The sequence below is a fragment of the Camelus bactrianus genome, chromosome 22 (genome assembly GCF_048773025.1).
Source record: "Camelus bactrianus isolate YW-2024 breed Bactrian camel chromosome 22, ASM4877302v1, whole genome shotgun sequence".
NCBI classification, from domain to species: domain Eukaryota; kingdom Metazoa; phylum Chordata; class Mammalia; order Artiodactyla; family Camelidae; genus Camelus; species Camelus bactrianus.
Genome location: NC_133560.1, coordinates 7741859 through 7761218, shown reverse-complemented (window position 1 = coordinate 7761218; position 19360 = coordinate 7741859). Strand labels below are relative to the sequence as shown.

The 19360-nt window shown below is 36.7% G+C and overlaps 1 protein-coding gene across 5 annotated transcripts in view; it reads right to left on the bottom strand.

Moving 5' to 3' along the window:
- UIMC1 (ubiquitin interaction motif containing 1) overlaps window positions 1-19360 on the bottom strand; it is a 95596-nt gene that overhangs the window by 24792 nt on the left and 51444 nt on the right. For all 5 annotated transcript variants that reach the window (XM_074350237.1, XM_074350236.1, XM_074350239.1 and 2 more), the window contains 4 exons: window positions 14413-14474; window positions 12270-12346; window positions 8748-8848; window positions 4619-4781 (listed from right to left, as the gene is read on the bottom strand). In XM_074350237.1, coding sequence (XP_074206338.1) covers window positions 4619-4781; window positions 8748-8848; window positions 12270-12346; window positions 14413-14474 — 403 coding nt within the window. The remainder of the gene's footprint in view (window positions 1-4618; window positions 4782-8747; window positions 8849-12269; window positions 12347-14412; window positions 14475-19360) is intronic.

Sequence of the window (19360 nt, the reverse complement as noted above, 5' to 3'; positions counted from 1 at the left end):
CAAATCCCTCCAATGTTTCCTCCTTTAAAAGCTGAAGTCTCACTATGGCCTAAGAGCCAGCCCCAGGTAATCAGTCCACCTGTCCCCCTCCCCTGTTACTTCTCTGGTCTCATTGTTAATCTCTCCTTCACTTACTCTACCCCAGCCACAATGGCTTCCTTGTCATTCCCCATACACACCAAGCCTGTTCACACCTCAGGGTCTTTGCATTGACTGTTCCTCTGCCTATTAACACTCTTTCTTCTCCACTTGAAGTTCTCTCAGCTTATTCCCTCACTTCCTTTAGGTCTCTGCTCACATGTCACCTTCTCAATGAGACCTTTCATACCACGTATTTTAAATTGCCACCTCCTGACCTCAGTACTCCCTATTCCCTGCTTCCTCTGATTTCTTTTTGTTTTCTAAAATACTTATCAACATTTGACATATTATATGTTTAGTTGTTTATTGTAGTATCCCACTACTGGAATATAAGCTTCCTGAGAACATGGACTTTGTATATTCTGTTCACTGTACCTGGCAATAGAGTAGGCATTTAATAAATACTTACTGGATGAGTAAATGAAGACCTTCATTCTTCCTAGGTGTTTAAATAAAAATGGTCTCAAAGACATGTTCCGGAAAGCAAATGCAAAGGCAACCTGCTTTTGTCACAGTCTAGATTTAGTAAACCTCTCCCTTCAAACAATGCCTTTAAAGTATACTCCCTCTAATTTTTCCATACCTGTGAATAGATAATCATGTCACTGAGCAACAAACTGAACAGACTGAGCCAACTTAACCAGAGTGTAGTATTATAATCAAATAAAACTTATGGCAAAGTTAATAAGACACATATTTAATGATATGCATAATTGTTATTGTGCTGCACAGTAACTAGGCATAAATGGTAGACACTTCATGTAAATGACTCTAATTAGTCTTTCTTTTACACAGGCAAACCAAGCATGTCTAGGATCAGATTCAGGGAAAAACAGGAAGGAGGGGAAAGCAAGACACGTAGCTTTAGGAGGGAAGACTTCTCTCAGAATTCCATCCCCTTAGGCATTGGGCTAATGGTCTCCCAGCCTGGGTTATATAAGTAACTCTTTCCCCTCCATTGTAGGAGAGGCTTCCTTTCACCAAAGATTAAAAAATTAGGCTGAGGACTGCCTTCTGTCTTCAGTCATAAAGCTGAGAGGAACCAGAACAATCACTGCTGTCTCTGGTAAGGAAGATGGGGCAGAGAAGCTGGTGAAGAAACCAAATACTGCAGATTTACTGAAGACCTGCTATATGCCAGCCACACTAGTAGGTGCTTCACAGAATTCCTCTGACTACTTCCGTACTCCACCTAGAGCTCCAGGCTCTTTTCCCAGGAAAGCAGAGGAGTAAGCAAGGAGTGGGACAGCTCCAGAGAGGACTCCCTCTTCCAAATTCTCTCACAGGGCTAAAATGTCACCAGAAAGGGCCATTTAGATTAGCAAGCTAACACTACTAAGAAGATTAAGGGGGGAGGGCACAGCTCGGTGGTAGAGTGCTGCCCAGCATGCATGAGGTCCTGGGTTCAATCCCCAGGACCTCTATTAATAAAATAAATAAACCCAATTACCTGCCCTCCCCCACAAAAACAGAGGAGGCTGTTGTTTAGCGGCTGTTTCCCTTGCTTCCTATCTTATCCAATCCATAGAAGGATAAAGGGCCCCCTACTTTCCTTGGGTTTATCCAAACCTATCCAGCCTAGGCTAAGTGTGCCCTCTCTGGGGACATTATCCCTGCCCACTGCAGCTCTCCTTTTTCCTATTACAATTAAGTGGTCAGGGACATTCATTTGGGTACACAACCATTCACTTTGTGTCATCCTGCAATTAATTTCTTAGGTTAATGCTTATCTCCCCAATGAGACTGCAAGCTTCTTAATGGCAGAAACCTTGTCTTAAACTTCTTTAGTAACCCACACAAGGTCCAGCACCATTAAAAAAAAGTGTCCCATTAGTATTTGGATGAATTAAAGTTAAGTGGGTAGGCAATAGGTGGCAGAAAGGAATCAAATTTGTTTCTAGGTAGACAAGTTGGTGTTGAAAAGAAGTTTGCAGTATTCTAGACTTATCTTTCTCATACTTCCAAACTAATTTAAAAAACAAATTTCCTTATAAAAGAAAGTGTGACTGTCATTCCAGATTCAGCAGACATCTTTGGATGCAGGTCTGAGACACTTGGATCAGAGCTACAAGACAGTGCCAAAAAATAAGGGCTTCCAAAATACCAGAAAACACACGTCTATAATGTCTGAAGGAATCCTCAAGACCCAGAGTGTAAATCCAACTGAGCAGCATTAGACAGGATCACTGACCCTTGGCCCAATGAATTAAGAGAACTTGAAAGGCTCTTCCTGAATGGACAGCAGTGCAAGTTTCAGTTTACTTTGCCCACTTGATGGTGTCAGCTTCTCAACAAGAATAAGAACAACCCAGTTCTGATGATATAAGTCTGCATGTGGTTTGAGAAAACTCAGAAACAAGCCTGAATCAAGTTATGTGGGGCTGTGAGTTGCCCCATCACACCCCAGTAAGGAAGAACAAACTTAAGAGCAAACATCATACAGCTAGAAGACGTCTGACAGAAGTGAATACCAAAGCTTCCAGTTGAGGCACAGAGTTCAGCCTAGGAGATTCAACAGGGGCTACTCTATACTTCTCCTTCTCTTTTAATTCTTACTGGAAGGAGGTCCAGGAAGTCAAGGGGATTCAGCTTCTCAAACTCACTTATTTTTGGACCTCAGTGCTAAGTAACTACTATCAGCTGGGTATGCATGTTTGGTGAGATAGACAGAATAGTCTCTCCTTTCATTGGTTACCTAATGCCCAGCCCCAGAATTTTTTCAGTTACTGGAATTCTTCACTAAAAATCAAACTGAAGAGCTATGTCAAAGTAAAACTGTATTTAGAATCCTAGTCCTACAGTGCTCTTCTGTTAAAGGAGTTGACCAGATTTAGGTCTTCAACTTGCATTATATTTGAAAGACTACAATGCTATTCATAAAAACCCTTAAAAATGATGACAAAAATCTTTGACCTAGTAATTCCACTACTGGGAATGATAACGGCAGCTGAATGTTAAGTACTTACTATGTGCTAGGCACTGCACTAAGCACTTTACTTAAAATATCTCATTTAACCTTGCAAAAACCAAATAAGGTACTACTGTGTGACAGATGCATAAAGGGAAGACTGGAAACTAACACAGGTGGCAGAGGTAGACCTCAATCTCAGACTGAATGGACTCCAGGCCTATGTTTTTAAAACTACCACCCAAACTAAATATATCCTCAGAAAATAACCCTAAAATACAGCAACCATTTTAGGCATAAAAAGCTCAGTGTCATCTAAGTATAACATGGCAACTTGAAGCATTCTAAAATAAACACACAACCATTAAGTAAATGAAGGCAATTTCGATTACAGAATGATATAGGCATTAAAATATTTTTACACATAACTTTTAGTGATATGAGGGAAATTTTCATGCTCTAAGTAGAAAAAGCAAAACAGAATTTTACATACAGTCAGATCTCAAGTATGTAAAAAAATATATCTACAAATAGAAAGATCTAAACTTACTACTGAATAAAAAAAGGTGACTTGAAAAATTATACATATGTGGCATGGTCAGATTTATGTAAATAGTGCCTGACTCATTTTAAGTATTCAGTAAATGTAAGCCATTATTATTATTCTTACTATAAGGAACATGTAATACTTTAGAATCAGAAAAATCAACAAATGTACTTAAATTATAAGTTTAGGTACTTATTTAATTAGTAAGAAGAATGTTACTTCAGAAAAATTAAATAACACGTGTCTTTCTTTCTTGGAAACCTTCCTCACAATTATACAATTTCGGATTAAATATCTCTAAATTATGGGAACCAAGTAGCACTGAGAAAAAGGCTGTCACACTTCCAAACATCTAACGTATGATCACGTCCAGCATGTAAGACCACAGTGAGTTGTGCTGGTTATTTTATATTTAGAGTTTAAAGTCATAGACAGAAAGGCAAGATCAGGGATGGTATTTCAAGGGCTGTGATAAACAAGCAGATTCTCTTGGCCAGTATCTCACACTCCACCAAAACCAAAGCCTTTGGTGCACTCTCTGAGAGATAACCAATAGCTCCAGGGTGATACAGCAGAGACATGTAGGATATGAATGGAAATTAGGGATATTTTTCACCTGTTAACCGTCTTTAGGTAGAATTTTCACACACACACAAATAACAGACTTATTTTGAATGAAAAATGGGCAACTCTAGAACTTAGTTCCTCAAGTTCCATAGGAGTTTCCATATCTGAATATGTAAGTTGAGACGCAAGGTCCTTGGCATCACATTGATCTCTGGCCTGCCTAAAGCAAAGAGTAAGTTTGAAACACAAAAAGATGAAAGATTTTTCCCTTCCCCTTCTCCTGAGGTTATGTACAACAAAACAGCATACCCACCAAAAGTAATAAAGACCATGAAAAGCACTAGAGAATCAGGTAGACTAAAAAACCCAACAACTTTAACTTTGAAGAAGAGCTGTCTGTTGCACTGTACTGAATAGGATTACAAAACCATCAGGCAGTCAAAGTCTGGCTTTACCTGTATCTTGACCCATCAGCCCGTTGCAGTACATGGCATGTCGCTCGATCTTTGTGGGTGGGAAGCCTTGGTCACAAAGTGGGCAGGATATGCGGGTACTGGATGAGAAGGCAGAAGTAGGTATCTCCTTCTCAGCATCTTCCTTGTAATCAACCTGAAGACCCTGAAGATCATGACAAACAGCAATGTAACAGCTTTAGTTTATAAGATATCTTTTCCCTCCAAAACACTGGAAAAGACTCCATCCCATTATTTCACTTACTTTCAGAGATGATACCAATCAGTTTGCCAAATTCAGGACAGCAGATTTGGATATACACTAATAAAGTTAATACCTATTCAGAGCCTGCTTACTATGTGCTAATAAGCACTCTGTCTGTAATACTCATTTAAACCTTATGGTAATCTTACAAAGGTATTAATTAACACATTCTTTTTACATGAGAAAAGCATTGTCCAAAACAGCAAAGCAACTTGCCCAAAGTTACAGGATAAGTGGCAAAGCTGAAATTCAAACCAAGAATTATCTGGCTCCAAAACCTGACAGCATTCGTCTCTATCACGTTGCAAGGCACTATCTTCGTTGGGTCCGTATGCTGTGTCTGCTGTGTTTCAGTCTGTACATTAACAGCATCTTAAGGACATTTTTTCAATCTCACAAAAGAACTGTGAAGGCATTCAAAAGGTACAAGCTCCCAGCTGTAAGATAAATAAGTACTAGAGGTATAATGTACAAATGATAAATATAATTAACACTGCTGTATGTTATATATTAGAAAGTCATTAAGAGAGTAAATTCTAGGAGTTCTCATCACAAGGAAAAATTTTTTTCTTTTTCTTTAATTTTGTATCATATGAGATTACAGATGTTCACTAAACTTACTGTGATAATCATTTCATGATATATGTAAGTCAAATCATTATGCTGCACATCTTAAACTTATACATTGCTGGTGTCAATTATATCACAATACAACTGGAAGAAAAAACGAATTCCACGACACATACAAAAAGAACTGTGGTCACTGTAAGTGATTTCAGACCTCAGGAGTTAGGGGGGCAAAAAAGACCCCTAAACAAAAGCAACACAACTAGAACTCAGTAACAAAGTCCTCAGCTTACACCACTGAGACAAACCACCTCTTGTGTTTTATTTGTCATTTTTCTGTTGAAAGAGGAAACACAAATAAGACTCAAATATTTAAGAAGGCCTAAAAAAAACCATTAAGACAATTCTGACAAAGCCATTCTTAGACTCTCTCTCTCTCACTCCCTTTCTCAGTGTTTTGTAGTCATCATTTTTCCTACACTTGCCAGTGCCTCTCAGAGGCAGTTTTATTTTACCTCTACAGGTTGAAGCCGAGAATTCTGCAGTGATTAATTCAACAGCATGCATGAGCACTGCAGCACTACCGCCTAACACTTGCTTCAAAGGACAGCATGTCCTACCCAATCAATGCGAAGCTGTCCTGCATAGCCACCGCTTCCATTTAAGAGCAAGGAGCACCTGGCTGTCATTATGCCTTACTACAGGAAAAAATAAACCCTCCTCTGGCACAAGAACAGAATAGGACCAAAACTGCAGTTGGTAGATAATATGAACTCAGAGCCAACTGGGGTGTTTCTTTTGTTTGTTTATTTTTCTTTTGGTTTCTAAGTTTAGGCCATCCCTAAAATTTACTGCCTGTGAATGTAATCCAGCAGAGAGGGAAACAGGCCATCTAAATAAATACCAAGTAAAACAATTTCTTCAACTGCCGAAAATGTTGTTTTCAACACATGCCTGCCTTTTACTTAAAAAGAAATGGAAAAAAAAAGAAAGATGAGAAAGGAACTAAGAATGGCTGAGTTCCTATACTATGCCAGGCTTGGCCAAGCATTTTCTATATACATCCCTCACAAGGACCCAACTGGCAGAGGTAACACTAGCTCCAGCGTTACAGAAAAGGAAATTGAGGCTTGGAAAGGCAAAGTAACCTGCTGATCACAAAGTGAGTAAATGGACAGTCTAGCCTGAAACCCAGGCCTATGTGGCATCAAAATTCTCAGTATTCCACCATGTGGTGGCAATACTCCACTTTGCTTCTGGAGGCTGACTCTTCAGATATTCGGAGACTCTCAGCTTCTATTAATCTTCTCCAGAATGTGGGGAAAATCAAGTGGGTCTGGGAGTTCTAGGTATTTTTTAATCCAAGCTTTGTCACTGACCTTCTCACAAACCCAGGTTCCTCTGTTCATAAATTTTACAAGGAAAAGTTGTCTTGTGAATGTAAAGCCATTTGAGCAGAGGGGGAAAAAAATCAATATATCCTGTAATTTGCAAGTAGTCTTGAGTTACTCTATAAAATGCAAAGAAGATACCTTCAACTAATAACGTAGTATTCAAGAGGGAGCAGTCTGTCTATTATTGTTTTATTGTGAATACAAGACCACTTCCAATCACATTCATAGGCAACCCAGGTTTCTGAACATTTCTATATTAACTAAGTTTTTTTTCCCAGCACCATAAAAAAAGGTCTATTTAAATATTAACTACAAAGGAAAAAATACAAGCAAAGTAGCTTTTATGAGGACTATGCAGTTAGGGATTGGGTCTCTGCAGAGTTACTTCTACTTCTTTTAAAATACTATACAAGTATTTCTCAAAAGAGATACCTGGACACCAAATCATGATCCCTTAAAAGCTGGCCTTTACCTTCTGGCCTGAAAAGAAACCTCATCTCAAGAAATGGATCTAATGAAAATAAAAGTATGTCCTACAATCACCAACTCCGCCACCAGTCTGCAACCTGGTTTATGTGCAGTTTAGAAAAGCATTTAGCTTGTTCCCCTCTTATCGTACAACTCTCAACACAGTTACTTAAAAATCAACTGATAAAACTGACTACAACTGTGCAGGTCCACTTACACATAAATGTTTTTCAATAGTAATGACTACAGTACTAAATGATCTGCGGCTGGCTGAATCCGAGGACGTGGAACCGCAGATAGAGAGGAACCACAGGGCTTGCTATAAGTTATATGAGGATTTTCAACTGCACAGAGTCAGAACCCCTAACCCTCCTGTTGTTCAAGGGTCAACTGTATTTCATTCCGAATAAGGGCTATTAACTCTTCTGAGTACAGAATATCTGAGACTCCAACTAAGAGAAACTCTTAGGCAAGATATTCCAAAAACATTATTTCCAAAGGAACCTGACCATGGCAGGAAATCAAATCAAGAAAAACTACAATTCTGGCAAGGGTATTCCCAATTCCTCAAACACTGTCAAGCAACTCTCTGTCATTAGTAAGTTAACATCACTGAACAGCCACAACATATTACAAAGCAATTCCACGTGCATTCTTCTACTTGTGCCAAATTCCTCCTATGTGTTTTATATTCTCTAATTTAATCTTCAGAGAAACCCAGCAAAACAAGCTATTTTTGTCTCTATTTTAGATATAAAGAACTGAAATTCAGAAAACTGAAATTCCTTTCCTATGCTCCCTCAATGCTCCAGGCATCTCTTTAACATTACATCTGTCAGATCACATTATAACTACCTGTTTATGTTTCCCTTTGAGGGCAGGGATTGGTTTTTTTCTTATTTATCTTATATCTTAAGACTCTAAAACAATGACCGGCACACAGTATACAAATTATAATATTTGCCTAATAAATGTATAAAACAATTAATTAATTTGCCCAAGATCACAAAGTTAATTGGTGGGGTTGGGATTTCAAAGCCATGTCTTCTAATTCCAATGCTCAAGCTCCTTGCACAACCTTCCGACTTCCAATAAACAAATTTTAGAACAAATGACCCTATACACAAATTCCAAGGGCAAAAGTCCAAACCCATTATGATACTATCACTGTGCACATAAAATGCCCAGATTCTATCTTTCTAATAGGTGACTTACAACAAGTGATTGCTCAACAACTTAAAAACAACAGTATCTCTAACTTCTTTTAATGGAAATTTCTAAGACTATTTAGAGCATCCACAAATATCAGTGAACAGCAGCATCAAAAAGAAGCCTAAGCCTCTGTCACCTACATCTTTTCATCCAAGGTCAATATTGCATCAGAGAGAGGACTACCAGTAGAAAGAAAACACTGAGGAAGGTTATAAATAATATTCACCTCCTTATCTGCCATTATTCTTACTTCACCTGGGGTCTCTCTGCTGCCTGGAAAGTCTTCTTTTTCAAGGTCAAAAGTTTCAGGGGAACTTAGCTGTGTTTCTGTAATTTAAAAAATTAAAACTTCATTAAGTTTCCTTTTGTATTTTCATAATTTAAAAAACAAATACCTATCTCCCCTAAAACTTAGGGTATGAGAATACTGCAGTGGGAATATAGATCTAGCTTCTTTCTTCTTAAAGCTTTACTGAAGCATAATTTTTATGCAACAGAGTTCACCAATTTTCAATTTACAGTATGGTGAGTTTTGACAAATGTGTACAATCTATACATGGTATCAATTATACCACGTAACAATCACCACAGTCAAAATAAAAAACATTTCTTGCATCCCCAAAAGTTCTCATATACCCCCCACAATTAATTCTCCCTCCCACTTGGCTCCCTGCAATGACCAATCTACTTTATGTTCCCAAAGTTTTGCCTTTCCTAGAATGTCATATAAATGAAAATGAAATAGTACACTGTGTCATCTTTGTGTCTGATTTCTTTCACTTAGTATAATGTGTTTGAGAAGCATCCATGTTATTAGATATATCAGTAGTTCATTCCTTTTTACTGCTGAGTAGTATTCCACTGTTAAGATATATCACAATTTGTTTATTCATTCATCAGTTAATCCACTTGGCTTCTTTCCAGCATGGTTCTAGTTTTAAAGTATATTTATTCTGATAGAAAACAAAACACTGTCAATGCTAATTCTGAGGTTAAAGTGATGATTAGAGAAGACAAAAATTGAAAGCATTAATAAAAATACATGCTCAACAAAAATAGGCCTTTCTTTAATTATTCTTTAAGCACCATCTACTCATTCAAAATTAATGCAGCAAATATTTATGGAAGAAGTTCCAGACACTGTACAGGCTACTAGCAATATGGAGATGTAAGATGGGATCCCTCACAGTCTAGTTCAGGTATCAGCAAACTATAGTTCATGGGCCAAATCCAGCTAGTTGCCTGTTTTTGAAAATAAAGTTTCATTGGAACAGAACCACATTCATTCTTTATACAGTCTGTGGTTGCTTTTGAGTTAAAATAGCAGAGCTGAGTAGTTTCCACAGACTGTATGGTCCACAAAGCCTAAGATACTTACCATCTCGTCTTTTACAGAAAAAGTCTGCCAACCTCTGGTCTAGAAACCTTTCACTTAATATAAGAACAGTAACTATATTTCAAAGAAGGACAATAAATCTGGAAAAGAAATTTATCTGTGAACACAATCCAGTAAGTTACCTGTTATCTACACTATATGCACTATATATCTAACTGGTATTTCTGTGCTTCCCAAATACAATGAGTGGCCAATGCTCAGCAAATAATGTAGCTGAAAGATACTGAGGTATCTTCTCAGTCATCCAAGAATGATGAAATCCATTTCTAGTGTTAACCATATTTTAATACATCACAATTCTTTGAAAACTGGATACACAAACACACAGATTTTATACCACCCTTGTTGGAAAAAGGCTTACAGTGCATAACTTCAAAATCTTCTTTATCAAAGTCCCCTGAGAGATATTACCAAAAAAGACATTCAGTCTATTAGAAAGTAAGAGTTGCTCACTGCTTGTAATACTGTAACAATAAAGTCTTTAATTAAGCTTTTTGTGAATGGCTGAAATGTTCAACTATAGAGACAAATTAAGAGGGTATTAGCTCTGCAGAAATAAATAATGCTAGTACTATGCACAATGTGGGCATAAGGCTGTAATCCTGCTTCTTCACTAAGATGATATTCTAAGTTTGACTATCAGACCCCTGGAACTGTCAGAAATATGAGACAAAACAAAATACGTAAGATGGACTACTATACTTAATCTGTGTTTCACCATTTAGGACAAATTTTTATACATAGCTTCTAAATTATATATTTAAAAAGACACTCAGGAGTCTGGCTCCATGGAGAAGTAGTTATACTTTCTTAGCAAAAGGAACAGTAATGTTAGGAAAACCTTTTACAATCTCATTTAGAAGTGGTTTATATCCGCACACAGTTGGACTTAATTAGCAGACTAATGACAGTAAGTCATGATCATAAAAGTTATCTAACCTCAGTCATGAAAGGCTTGATTTTTCCTCTTTCGTTAACTTTCCTCACATTCGAGATTTCAATATTATGTATTTGCAGGTTCCTCCTGCAAGATCCCAGGGTGACATCACATGTCATCATTCTAAACTTACTGAGTGACTTCCCAGCAGGATAGCATGTCAGTTGTCTCATATGGAGAGGGAGTAACGCTATATTTTCACAAAGATAACACACAGCATTCCTGAGTGCTCCTGCCAAAATCAGAGCACTTGGCAGTGAGGTCTCTTAGTGGGTATCATTAGGCAGTAATCCAAATAAATTTCAGATGAATTAAGAAACCACTTTCAATTAAAAAAAAACATAGTTAAACTTTAAAAGTAAGTAAAGAAAGACCTTTACAGTATGCTGCCAAATGTTTAAAAATAGTTTACACATTAGTCTAGGAAAACCCCGTAATTAAGTATGTATCTCTGGCAAAACATGAAAGAAACCAAAATAAGAAAACTACGAGTCTCTCTGATCCTGACAGGTTATATGCCACCTAAGGGAAAATGAGATGTGACTTATGGTAACATTTGTCCCACACCTGCTGTCCAAACATTCAAACATTAAGAGGAAGTCCCTCAATTTCACATGAATGAGGTTACTGATAATAGGCCCCACTTTTAAGAAAAGCCAAAATAAGAAAATTTAAGCTAAAATAGATTCCTTAGAAAGCAGTGATTAATATCATAAAATAATTCTTCATATTATACAATGATTCAATTCAAGAGTTCCCTTAGTGGGTACTTAGCTCATTTTGAATTATTTTGTGTAGCAAACCTATTCATGTGCAACTTTCATGTGAAGTTCTCTCATACCTTAAGCAAAGCACCCATGTCTTTTTATCTCTATTATTAACAAAAAATGAAGTAAGGTACTTAACCAGGTTAAGTATATTTTCTGAGATTAAAAATAAGTCAATGACAGAAATTTATGCACAAAATTCAATTAATTTCTGGACTCTCTATGCAATAGACCCCATGAATGGTAATGTAAAACTAACTAGTAAAAGCCTCAGGGAAAAAACTGCTTAATAACAGGTAGATTTGAGGACAATTCAACTTTGAAAACCCATAAACCAAAACATAAAGTCCTCTGCTATTCATAATGTTTTGCTGCCATCTCTGATGAGGCTGGTAAGCAAACAAGCAGACAAAAGGCCATGTTAATTTCAAACTAAAATATCTCCAAGAAGAGAAAATGTGAGAAGCAGAGCCAATGTCCATTTAAAAAGTGTGTGTATGTATATACGTATGTGTGTGAACACATACATACACATCAGTCACACATAAACCTCCTGAGAGTGGTTGACAAAGTCAGCAAAATTAATAGGCACAAAAAGGTAGACAGCTAGGGATTACAAACTCAGTAAAATCTCAATGGGCTACTTACCAGGACACACAATGATTTCCTCTGCAGAACTCTCTGGCCTAAGGACCGAGCTTCTTTTACAGGTCAAAGTAGGAATGCTAAAAACAAACAAACAAAACCAAGAAACAAAAAAAAAAAACAAAAAAACCCAAGTGAATTCCCAGTAAAATAAATCAGAACACAGGGCCAAAAGCAATGGTGAGTCATTCACAAAGCCACAGGTAATCTAATACCTGCTGTCCAATACACAAAAGCACAACAGGGAAGCAAGGAATCAGCAGTGAAAACTTCAGGCCAGAAATAGGGAAAATAAACATGCTTACAACTTTAGTCCCAGTGAAATCACTGAATGAAAAGAACCCCCTTCTGGAGTTTTCAGAAAGGAAGGTTGAAGGGTAAGGACTATCTATGAACACAACAGAAGACAAAAAATCCACTCCAATATAAGGATGTCAAAAGTGTTTTATAGCCTCCATCTCAGCCTTCTGAAAGCTAGACGTTTGTAAACTCATAAGAGAAGACATGGAGACTCTCCTGACAACACAATAGCTCTCCCCTCACCTTGCAGTTAAATTTCCTCTTTATTTCAAGATGTTGCTCTCCCAGCAACAAAAATAAGATACAAATCCAAACTGCCTACAGCAAAAATCTGCCCAACCCAGCTGAATATCTCTTCTGAGAAAAACATAATTATGAATGGCTCCCCTCATCCAACCTTCTGGTTTACCCTGCCTGTTCATAGCGTACAATCTCTTCCTGACACAGAAACACATGGCTAAGAGAGCTGAGCATCTGAGCTAGCTTCCTCATGCTTCACAGAGCTTTACAATTAGTTTGATCAAGTATGCAAGAGGACGCTTAAAAACACAAATCCTCACATCAACCAAGAACCACAAAGAAGAGAGAATAACCACCACTGATTCATGATAAATAACTAAATCCTGCTAAGAAACCACAAGTGATTTCTCCCTCTAAATAAAACACCTCATAGCATTTGTTATAAACCCAAGCCAGATACAGTTTACTCTGCATGTAACATTAGGGCTCTATTCAAAGAGTCTATCACAAAACAATTTGCTGACATTTATAAAATGGGCTAATCAATTTGAAGTCAAACCACATTGCCTGCAATTCCAACTCTCTCCTGGTGACAAAGCATATAATCATTTATTAAAACCTACATCTGCTCTGCACAAGGTTCACCACAACAAAGCAGAGAGGCCTATAGGAAGCAGAAGGCCTACTCCAGTTAAAACCACTTTCAAAACTGTCTTAACAGCAGGAGAATCAAACCAAAGCCATGTTCTTTAGCTCAGGAAGAACTACCTAGTACTAACAACTTAACCAAAAACCACCAACTAAATTACAGCAAATAGCAATTGGGCCTCAACTTCCGTTTGGGAGATGAAGGCCAGTTAACACAAAATTAGGCTCTTGAGTAATCCCCAGTGGTAAACTGCCCGTAAAAGGGAAAAGTACTTGGAGGCCTGATCCAGTTAATAGTACGGTTTGTAACCAATCAACCTCTATTAAAGTCAGAAAACTAAAGTAACACCACCAATCAACAAGAATAACTGAGGAGATGATACAAATACAATCATTTAAGGAAAAGATGAGATACAACCAGATTAAAAGTGGCAAAGGACACGGAGTCAGGGTGATAACAGGTTCCATGTGGCCTCAATAATATAAAGGCTTCAGAGAGGATGTAAATCTTAAGAGCAGGCTTAAAAGATTCATACAGTTTGGATATGCAGATAAAATAAGCATAAGCAGAGGGAACAAAAAGAGAAAGCAGAGAAAGGACCAGAAGGACCATAAAGAAATCAGTCTAGAGTCTTCAAATTGGCATAGGGAGCTAGTGTAGTTGGTTAGGAGAGTAGCAGGATATAACCACTTTTCAGGAATAGTGTAGATGGGATTTGTGCCTAGATGGCGGGACTAGACAAGTAAACTCTAAGATATTCTCCACCTTAATATTCTAGGCTTCTATGAGATGCATATTTGAGAACTAGGAGATGATGATTTCTCCCAGTCTGTGCATATAAAAGAGCTGAAAGATTCCTGGCAAGCTGTTCCTGTACAGTCTCACTCATGTGGCTCATCTCTTTTATTCTGGTACTATCAGAGGAGAATTCAGACCTATAACAACATATAATCTTACCTTTGTGAGGCAGGTACAGGGTTTCCTTCTTCAGAAGTTTCGACAAATAGCCCTTGGGAAGACTGCAAAGAAATATGTAATATCCTAAATATATAGGCACAGATGAACTAGTTTCTCTTCCTTTCTAAAAACAATTTAATTTTTCAACATTATCACTCAACAATTAGAAATAAGAATAAATCATTTTACATAAGTCAGTAAGTTTAAGTAAAAAGAGTATATCCTGTTGAGTCAGAACACTGGGATTTAAATCACAGGTAAATTACCTATTAATTTTGTAATCCTGGGAAAGTCATATTTGAATGTTTGCTCATCTTAAAATGGTACTAACAATTGCTTCACAGAGTGTTACTGTTGAGAATTAAGATAATATATATGATGTACTGTGTAAAATATGACATACAAATATTAATTGGTAAGTCAAACAAATTATGACTTCAGAAAAGCAATTATGAAGCTTTTGTTGTGGAAGGAGGAAATATAGAGGAAAGTCAAGTTCTCAATGAAAATACTGAGTTGGGAAAAACTGCAACATGAAAGAAGTTCTCATGGCATAACCAAGCCATAACAGGATATTCAAAAGAAATGATTATAAAGATTCCTTTTGTTACAAATCTGCACTATGAGTTTAATATCTGGCTACAGAGATATCTTTTAAAAAACATAACAGATAGAGACTGGATAAGAAAAAGATTATTTTCTTTGATTAATAGTAGAGTTGGTACAAATGTTAACTCATTAAATGTAGATGCACAGGACAGTGTGGGAAAATCAGCTACTGCTGCCTTAGGGGTACTTCTGAGGAAGTGCCTTGACTGTGAGGCTTCTTCCAATAGATGTAAAGCTACTGGCTGAAGTTTTCAGGGTCTCCTAGCAGGATATAAATAACCTAATAAGCAAGTTAGGCACCTCTCTACCACTCAGGTAAATGATGAAATATACTAAAATACAGGAACAGCCTAGATGAGCCTTCAGTCAAAGGGAAAATAAAGCTGTACAATGACTGGGAATGTAGTCATTATGAAAAATGAGAGTTGAAAAAGACTGTCAAAAGGACTAAAATACAACAGCAATAAATACTTCACCTGACTATTGGTTTGAACTCAGTGGTGACAAAACACTGTTTTATTCCTGATGTCTCAAAAAAAAAAAAAAAAAAAGGTAAATACTGACACCTGGTGTCCATTTAACAGAATTTTACATTGTTGGAATGACGGTCAACTAAGCCACTGGCTTCAGAAGCAATCAAGGTACCAATAAGCTATGCGATACCTCCATCTCTACCCAATGCTAAACATATCTCTACATTTCCCAATGTAATTTTTTTTTAATTATTACACACCTATAACGCGCCAAGCCTATGCTAATCACTTCACATGTGTTATCTCCTTTAATCCTCACAAGAATCTTCTGAAGCATAAGGTATTATTTTAGAAATGAGGAAAGTGAGACTTTGACAGGTTAAATAATCCACCCAAAATCACAGAGTTGTTCAAAGTGGAGCCTGGACCTTTCTGACTCCAAAATCCATGTTCTAACCACTAGTTACATTGTTTACAGAAATGATCTTCCTAACCATTTCAACACAGAATTCCCGAGAATGTCTTCATTTCCCCAAATCATTTTCTAATTTCTAAACGTACACCTCCATGGCAATAATCTAAACACAGGGGTAAAGTAAGGTTCTTTCAGAATATGAAAATAACAGAGCAAACCAAGTAAACAAAATGTGATTAGAATATCCAAATCTAATCAAGGTAAACAGAGAAGCATGACAGGAATGTAACTTTCACTAAGGAAGCTATGGCCTAATGAAGACATTGCAGTCTGCCTGAACAAATAATATGTTAATGGAAAAGGGACAGTTTGCAACAGCTCAATCCACGGCCTAGAAATGCAAGTGAATAGATAAATCATCTGGTCATCACAGAAACGTCCTCCATTCTCAGGTACCAGTAGTTTATCAGGTCTTTCCACAGACTAGTTGAATCATCCCTTAAAATTTCTATTTTCTAATTGTTATTTCAGCCTTCCAGATTCCTTCATCCTAGAAAAAGGTATAGGGGATGGTAGACCTGAGTATTCTGGTCACTGAAAATGTCTCTCTTTCATAATAAATTAACAAACTGACATTTGGTGTACATATCAGCTTGAAATTTGGTTACTCAAAGTCAGTTCTCAAAGCTCCACATAATCTGGTCATTTCTGGGTAAGAAATCTCAGTTACTGAAACTGAAAATTAAGGATCAGACCCTGAAAAGTAGTGACCACATCAATATACTACCCCTCACCTCCCTGCTGGACAGCCATCAAGATGACTGTCCCATAATTCCCTATAATTGCAGTGATGCCAGAAACCAGTTATCATCTAATCCTAAAGGCTTTACAACCTAGGTAAAGACTAAGCAATCTGCCCCACAGTGAATGTTTTTCTGAGCCCCTATTTATGGGACTCTCTTACTATCTCTACCAACCAAGGAGTCTCAAATGTGGGCAGTTCCAGCAAAGACATAATCAACAGAAAACATTTTAACATATAAACGCTTTCTACCCAGGGTTCCTGAAAGCAAAAGATCAACATAAGATGTGAAAATACAATCACAAGCCTTTCATTTATTTGCCATAAAATTAGTAAGTTGATTTCTCTTTGTTTCCTTTTTTAAAGACACCATTCTAGTTGGCAAGGCTGCAGTGAACCAGGCATTCTCATACATTGCTGGAAGGAAACAGTTCAAATTTGAACAACCTTTCTAAAAAGCAATTTAGCAATAAATATCAAGTCTTTTTTTTTTTTTAATGTTCATAACCCTTTAATCCAGTATATTTCTGGCCCCTTATCCCTAAAGACACTGATTTTAAATAAATAAATAAAAGTTTTATTTAGAAAAACGTTTATCACAACTGAAATATCTGGCAATAGGAAAACAGTTTATATATTATGGTAAACGCATAAGGCCAAAATATTATATAATCATTAAAAATGAAATCTATAAATAATTTTAACATCATAAGAAAATGTTTATATAATATTAACTTAAAAATATAAAAATATACTAATGACTTCCCCCCACAAAAAAAAATATATATATATAAAAATATAGTAATATAATCTAACCATACCAAAAACAGGTATAGAAAAAAAGATGAAGGAATACATCACTGGATGGTAGGACTGTGGATACTTTTTCGATTTTGTTCTTTATATTTTTTGGTATTTTTCAATAGTTCTAAGTGATTCCTAAAATTAATGTTAATGACTAAACTGAATTACTAGGTTGTCTGCCTGGTATCCTTTTACTAGGGGCTGTTCCTCACCCCTCTCACTGCAGTACAGCAGTGGGTCCATAGCCATTTGTACAATTTGGAACACACCCCCTTCAGGCCACAGCCAACTGGGCTGGTGAGGGCTACGAACCCCAAACGGGCCATAAGTTATTTCCTAGAAGTTTAATGTTGATATTGGGAGACAAATAAATCTGTAAATTGTTTTTACCTTTGGGAACTGTAGGATCAGTGTCTTCCACCCACCATGTGAAACAGAGAAGCAAAGGAAGCAAGTTTGCAGGGAGAAGAATGAAGCAGATACAACATAGTGGGGTGAGACACAGAAAAATTACAGATGATTTTCTAGGCTTAGTACATGATCCAGGCTTGGTTTACCAACCTATTTTGGAATTTATGAGGCACCCTAGTTCCTTATGATAAAGCCATCTTTTTAATTAAGCTAGCTTGATTTGGTTTGCTATAGCCAAATACTACCAATTAATAGTACTATGTGTAACATTTGGTGGCCTGTTGATGAAGTTAGAGAACCTCAACCTACTACAGCCAGCCAATAGGTTCTAACCACTTCCAGCCTATTCCAAAGGTACTGCTTTCAAACCTCAGAACTTGACACAAGTCTATGCTCCAGAACTCTGGCCCCTGGGATCTTTCAAGCTAACAACTTGAATTACAGTAAATCATTAAGTGTTCTGCAGTAACCGTGGAGTTAACTTACTCTTTTAAAAGGAAGCACCTCAGAATAGGAATGAACAAATAAAACACGTTCTCATAAGCATAACCTAACCTTCCTTGCAGAACAGTGAAGAAAAATGCTTTCTCTTCCCACACAGCAGTCTTTCTAGAATGCAAATGAAGAAGGTTGCTAGGGAAGAATAAGTCCCATACATACTCTCAATGATTAACCTTCTCGTTCCTTAGAGAAAATTACCATTTATTGAGTAGCTATAATCTCCTAAGCATTATATTAGACATTTTACATAATTTGCTTTTATTATTAAAATTATTGAAAGATATGAATTGCTACTCCCATTTTACAGATGTTCACAGATGTCTTTAAACTAAGATTCAGACTTGTTGTTAAATGACTTGCTCAAAGGCATGGTTACCAGAACACTGAAGTCAAAATTCAAACTCCAAATCCATGCCCTCTACACTATGCTATGAAATTTCTCACAGCTACCATGTCTTGAACCCTTATCATAAAAGAGACAGAACAGAGTAACAGCAAACAAAACCAAAAACTGAGTCGAATAACAGAAATAGCAACAAAAAACAGTATGGTAATAAAATAATATTCGTTTTTAATAAAACAATATCCTTGAAAATTACAATTTATAAAGAATTTGTAATTATATGATTGCTTTTATAATATCAGAGAAAAAATAGAATACAAGCTTATTCTATTATATGTACAATGTATATATCTATATAATATAATCTAAATATCTGAGAAAAAGACTTAAAAGGCAATCTAAATATCCCAAAACAGGAGACTGTTTTCAGTAAGTTAAAATCACAAATTAAGTCACAAGCAAAATCAGAAATACACCATTATGTGGGGGCAAAAAAGTAACTGCACTTCCTATCACAAAGTACCACTTCCCCTAATACATAAAGGGTGCCTACAAACAACTAACAAAAAGATTGTTGAAAAAGAAAAATG